At 28.1% G+C, this 6,987-nt stretch overlaps 1 protein-coding gene across 1 annotated transcript; it reads right to left on the bottom strand.

The window, feature by feature from the left end:
- Positions 1-2,139: 2,139 nt before the first annotated feature.
- LOC131057710 (glucan endo-1,3-beta-glucosidase, acidic) lies at positions 2,140-4,834 on the bottom strand. Its single transcript, XM_057991874.2, has 2 exons — positions 4,690-4,834; positions 2,140-3,314 (listed from the first exon to the last, which is right to left on the bottom strand). The coding sequence occupies exons 1-2, from the start codon at positions 4,790-4,792 to the stop codon at positions 2,359-2,361; spliced, it is 1,059 nt and encodes a 352-aa protein (XP_057847857.2). The 5' UTR covers positions 4,793-4,834; the 3' UTR covers positions 2,140-2,358.
- Between the last annotated feature and the right edge of the window lie 2,153 nt (positions 4,835-6,987).

The following is a 6,987-nucleotide window of genomic DNA, read 5'->3' as shown; positions in this document are numbered from 1 at the left end:
CATTTGTGAGGCTTATTATCCCATATGCTATTATGTCATACATTTTTTTTTTGCAATTCACCATAGGGGCTTCACTAGCTAGGCAATATTATATCATGTGCATTCATATTGGGGGGTTTAATATCCTAAAAATCTAAAACAATACATTGCCTATTTGGTGAAATAGGGGGGCTTAAATTTAGGCTATGAAAAAATACATTATCGAGTAAAAATTGTGAGGTTTTTAATTTGGGTTGTGTATTGGGAGGGGGTGACAAAATAGGAGTTTAGGGCAATATTTTTTGAAAATAGGGGGATTCTTTAATATGCCATGAACACACGTGCTATAACCCAGGTTCACTAAGTGAAGCCCTCGTACAATTCACAAGCTATCCCAATTATGTATGGTAATCTCATTAGAAAAAAGGTGTACAATTTAAATCTTTATCCATATATTTTGAACTTACTTGCCACAACAGGAAACAATGGAAATAAGAGCAACAAACTGGGAGATACTAAAATGCACAAAAATAATTTAAAGTGGTCTAAACTAGAGAAAACAAAGGAACGAATTACACAAGAAAGGGAAAGAGGGAATGAAAATTGTGTGGGAGAAGAGCTCTAACAAAATTTGTACCTATTGTTGGGACTACTTGGGAGTTTGCAAAGAATGGTCAAGCTCCGAGTTTGGTCTTTCAAATTCCATGGGTAATAAAATAGAGATATGGAATGAGAGATCGTGTTTAATTATCCTATGTATCTCTAGGACTAAGAACAACAATTTAAATTAAACCTATAAGCATTATCCCTAGTCTATGAGGAGAAATACCTTAATGTGTATGGTGAGAGATGAACGAGGTGATAATTCCATAATGCTAAGAGGAAACAATAAACAAAGGGAGGAATAAATAATACAAAAGTAGGCCTCACAATGTCACTAGAGGATGCACTTACAAGGCCAAGTGGGTGATATAAGATACTGGAGAGCTCCAATGTGTTCTAGAATGAAGAAGAATGTTAGACAATATTGTAGAATCCCCAAGAGAGTACTAACTTGTATAAGAGAATGCCATAGAAAAATATAAATAATCATTTTGTCATAACCAATATTTCTACCCCTTGTTCCTACTCAACTAAAAAAAAAGAATTCTATTTTAATTAGCTTATAAATATTCTTAAAGGATAAACTCTTAAAATATATATTAAAAATGCTGATATTAGCATGGTGTGATGGTTAGGTTGTGGTGTTGTTGTTCTTGTCATCAAGGTTTAAAATCTATTGGGGTGTTATTGTTGGATGTTTATATTGGGGATAAGGTCCCTTATTTGTGACCTCACCAGTTCATAACTCTAGGTCAATAGCATGCATAATTTGGAATCATAATAAGATTTTAAAAAGTGGGAGAGAGTTGCTTTTTCTTTATTATTTATTGGTAGAGGTCATATATTTATTTGGGAGGCAATATAGAGTCATTTAGTTGATATAACTTCATCAGGTTTTGATATTAGAAATCAAAGATTTTTTGCAATCTCAATCAAAGATCAAAGTTGTCCAAAATATCTCAACTTGAGAATGGACAACAAAAGATTAAGGATCGAATCTAGACTACTATAGAACATAAACTTAAATGCATTTTAATTACCATATGAATATCAACAATTACACATAAATATTCAAATTAAATACTAATTTCTTACATAAAGAACAAAGCTAGAACACAATCAAACACCAAATACGTACTTCTCACTTCTATACGAATCATTCTATTTTCACAAACCTAATAAAGATTACCTTACCAATATTATAAAACACACAATAATAAAAAGGATTTATAAAAATACAAAAACATTAGGTCAAACTCCAACTATTCTGGTCACAATTGAATCTCTATTATTCTCTTAAAAAATTGGTTTTAAATCTCCATTTTTGTAACAAGTGGAGTAATTGCTTACAGCAAATTTTAACGTGGAGTGCCACAAAAGTTAATGGTAGTAGTTTTCAGTCCACATATGCATATGATGCGTAGGTAACGTACTCATCACAAGAAATATGTTCAATACTCACATTCTTTTAAAACCTCCCAAACTCATCAGATTATATCATATTAATCTCTGTTAATATGCAATCATATCTTTGATTTTATATTCAAAGAAATCCTCTGTCAAATTCAAGGAATTGGCTGGCTACTTTATTAGCAATATAATGTTATCTTGCATGTTATTAAACAGAGGTTACAATAGTGTATGATAGAACTTTGTATGACAATTATTGGGAACACTGACTTTAACCAGTCAAACAAGTCTTAAACTATGACGCTCACATACTAGACAACTAACAACACTCCTAAATATATAGGAAAAATTGCATTCCAGCATGTCTTAACCTGTGAAATTCACAGGATAAACTTGTGCTTTAGTATGCTGAAAGAGCCCAAAATGCTTCTCAGTAATGTCTCCAGGCTTCAAATCTTCATTAAACATGGCAAACACAAAGGCCTCAATGGTCTGGTTAGGCCTCTTGGGAGTCCCCTGCCCACACAAAACATGCTTGATAAAGTTATTGTTGTAAATCTGGGCATTGGATATATTTGCACCACCATTAGGATTCCCTTTAGAAGGCCACCCACTTTCAGCAATAACAATGGGAATATCTGAATGCCCCAAAGCTTCCATGGCATAAATGAGGGCATCTACACTTGCATCAAACAAGTTCTTGTACCCCACTTCATTGGGGGTCTTCATTTGGAACAAGGCATAAGCCAGAGAAATGTCTTTGGGATCAGAGATGTAGGCAAAATAGGGGTATACATCTGCCATGAAGGGGGATTTTGTCTGTGAAAGGAAGTTCAAGATGGGCCTCATGATTGGGATGATATTAGGGCTGAATGTTCCTGCAGAGGGAGGATAAGAATTGCTGAGTATAGACATGGGCATTGGTGTAGAGACCTTGATTTGGTTCTGGAGATTCAGTGATTGGAGTGCATTGTAAATGTTTTTCATGGCAGGAAAGAGATTGGCTGTGAAGGGTGTATCAGGGAGTATCTCATTGCCCACTGAAATGTATTTGAACTGGATTGTGGGGTAATGGGGTTGAATGTTGTCTGCAACCCACTGGTTTGCTGTTTCTTGGCTGGATGCAATGGAAGGGAGATTCTCATTGGGGACTCCTACTGTTACTTGTATGCCTGTGTTTTGGAATGCACGAAGAGTCTCCTGATCAGCATCATATATTCTCATTTTGCCAATTCTGTGGGAAGTGTACATGGCTGCCACTTCCACTGGAGATGGTAAATTGTCACCCACTCTTCCATAGCATACTCCTATGGCTTCTGCACCTGTAATAAGAATGGACAAGAATAATGAACAAATAACAAAAATTGAACATTTTAATATAAAAAAATATTTATGGTTTATTTAAATATAAATATATAAGTTTTTATTAATTTTTTTAATGTATAGTTCATAAATAATTCATAAGAATATGAATAGTCCATTTATCATTCATTATATATAGATTATATTGGGAACATGAAAGAATTGATATTTATTAAATCACACATTTCAATACTATTCTAATTTAAAAAAATATCAAATATAAAAAACAGATTTTATTTGAAAAATATTTATATTTTAAGTTATAAAATTAATTTAAATATTTAATTTTTTTTATAGTGATAACAATTATTTGTAACTTTTTAAAAAGTAGTATAGATATTTTAAATACACATATCTTAAACTGTCAGTCTTAATTATTTTATAATTTTTTAGAGGTTATAATTAATTTATTTTTATAAATTTATCTAAGATAAATATACTAGCAAACACTTTTTACATATAGATATATAAATATGGTAGTATTATTTTTAAATGGATTGAATTATGAGTATTCATTTATCTATATCTATTTATAATGCTAGTCTATAACACTATGACTTACAATATGACATAACCTGATATAGATTTATTTAATATAAAATGTAAGTTAAATAAGAGTATAAATCGATATACATATTTGATTATATTATCCTATTTGTTATCTATTGTAGATGTATATTTTATCTTTAAAAATAATATAAAATATTATCTTAATTATAATTTTTATAAGAAAAAAATAATCATAGACACAAATACAATAATTTCATAAAATAACTCTATAATTTTATAATTGTCTTTGATTAAAAAAGCAATGAAAACCAGGACATTGACATTATATATAAATATACATAAATGCATACTATGACTTATATTTATTTATCTACCTATTACTATGATTGCAACTACATTATTTAACATTATCAACTTAATTAATATAACTATTCATAGTTAATATTCTACTTATTATATATATAAAAGCTTAATCATACTTTAAAAAATAATAATTTTTTTTTTATTCAATTAGAATAAAAAGAGCTGAAAACTCAAATCTAGGGCCTTGATTTCTGGATATTATCATTGATTTCTGGATATTAAGATTGTATGTAATTCTATTGAGAAAATGTGAATCTATAAAATCATATAATATAACAGTAAATGTTAGTTTTCAAGAAATAAAGAAAAGATAGAACGGAATAACAGAAAATTTTTCAACAAAACACGGATCATAGATTATAATCCAAAATGTTGATGCACCCAATTGAATTCAGAAACAAAAGACATTAAAAATATATTTATCAAAATCTCTGTAATGAAAATATATAGAAAGATCCTCACCGAAAAAAGCCAAGTCCGTGCAAAAGAAGAGGATAAACAGCACAGATGAAATAAAATGGCCTGAATTCCTCATGTCCGGGAAACTGACTTTACATATCTTCATCACCGAGATAATTTGAAGCAGATAACTGATAAAATTCTATTGCTGTTAATAATAAAGTAGAAGATCCCTTGAATTTATAGAGGATATCTTTTAATGTAAAAATAAATTAGCATATTATATTTAAAAAATATAGGTAAATTATGTCACAATATTAGTAGTATATAAAAGTTTCAAAAATATTATGGCACTCTTTCACTATCATTTGAACGTAAGAGTTTCATATAGTTGGAGACAAGTAGTATACAAGAGTTTCAAAAATATTATGGCACTCTTTCACTATCATTTGAACGTAGATGGCATATTTCATGCATTTACCGTCGTTTGCATGTCAAATTGTTTCAAAATTGATATTATTGTAGATGGCTCTCAACAACTTGAGTTGGTGGAGAATTTGTGATCATAAGTTCAAATCTCACAAGGGGATAGGAATGTACACCTTATCAACTTCAACCTATTATTGATTAAAAAAAGAAAAAAAATAATAATAATAAAAAAGAGTTTTAATTTTGGAGGTTTGAAAAGAATCTAATTAAGTTATGATATGAACATATATAAATCTTGTGACGAGTACGTTACCTCACACGTGGACTGAAAATTACCATCCTTGACTTTCTTGGCGCTAGACGTTAAATTTTGCCGAAAGCAATTATTCCATTAATCATTCGTATGTGTATGTTACTATTAGTAAATTAGGGATTTTAAATTCTATATTATAAGTTTTAATGGTGGAGGCTCTATTGTGACATAAACATATAGATAATTATTAATGATGGAGACTCAATTGTGACATAAATAAATAGATAATTAATGATGGTTCAATTCAATTATGATATAAAAATATAGATATTTTTAAGAGTTATTTTTCAATTTTTTTTTATTGAGATTATTATTTATTTATTTTCAAGTTGTTATTAGTAAATCAAATATTTGAAATTCTAAATTATAAAAAATAATAATAGAGATTCAATTGTGACATAAAGATAAAAGATATTTTTAGGAGTTTGATTTAATGCTTTTAATTCAAATTTTTATTTAAAAATAATTTAATAGTTTTTAATGAATATATTTTAATTATGTGTTTTTAATAAAAGTGTAGCATTTAATTTAATTGTGGGGATAGTGTTTGAGTTAAAAAATATGATAATTATAACTATGAATTGAATTATTTCTATGCACTTGTTCAAAGAATGCATTAATTAAATTATTGTATATCTTATTACTTATTGCCAATGTTATTAAACTATGTTTAATTTTTAGTAAAACTACTATCAATTAGAAGTACTCATTTGTAGTGTAGCACAATTAATCTAAAGAACATAAAGAAATAAAAATAAAAACCAAGCCAAATTAATAATGAAAAGAAAAACTAATTAGAATAAGAAATGGATTGGATTGAATCATAACTTAACATTCAAAATAATTAATGAATAATTAAAACAAATAAGTCACTTCATCTAAGTATAAAAATAAAGTCACTTAAAGATATAGACATATAATTTCAACCATTAGTTTAATGACAATTCAAGAATAATAATATCTTCAAGCATGGAGTGTCAATTTAAATAATATCTTTTAATTGTATTTATGGAATTACTTTATACCGATAGGTCATTTCAAAGTTTATAGAAAAATAAACTCACTTAAAGATATTTAAAAGGAAAAAATATCTAAGCCAAAAAGGTTGTAGACATATAATTTCAAGACTAATGACACTGCAACAAAATAATATCTATATGAGTGGTGTGCCACTTTAAATTCTACAATTTCTTAAGGAATAAAAAAAGGAAAATGAATAATAATGTTTTTTATTTGTTACATCTTACCATATCCATAATCAATGCAAGTAAATTTTAAAATTTAATAATTAGTTATAGTGAGTTCAAAATTAAAATCATACATTATTATGAATATATCATGAACCTAAAATTCATCTTATTCTCTTTCATTCTCCTTTTTCATAACATCTAATATCAAGAGAAAAAATAATGAAAATACTTTGAGCATACACATATATTAAATTATATCAAAATAATTTTAATGTTCATACAACTACAATCATCATTAAACAAAATAACCAAAATATATTTTAGAACTTCAGCAAAAATAAAAAGATATAACCAATTAACTGTGCTTGCGTGACAATCCATGACAAGGATAAAAAAACATAAGCTTTCGTCACTACAAAAAGCTTATAA

Source organism: Cryptomeria japonica, chromosome 10 (assembly GCF_030272615.1).
Source record: "Cryptomeria japonica chromosome 10, Sugi_1.0, whole genome shotgun sequence".
Classification (NCBI taxonomy): domain Eukaryota; kingdom Viridiplantae; phylum Streptophyta; class Pinopsida; order Cupressales; family Cupressaceae; genus Cryptomeria; species Cryptomeria japonica.
Note: the sequence above shows the minus strand (reverse complement) of the source record. Positions and strands in the feature narration are given on the sequence as shown.

Coding starts and splice junctions, on each gene's coding strand:
- LOC131057710 (XM_057991874.2), bottom strand. CDS start 4,792: ATGAAGATATGTAAAGTCAGTTTCCCGGACATGAGGAATTCAGGCCAT. Junction 3,315..4,689: donor CACGGACTTGGCTTTTTTCG/GTGAGGATCTTT, acceptor TTCTTATTACAG/GTGCAGAAGCCATAGGAGTA.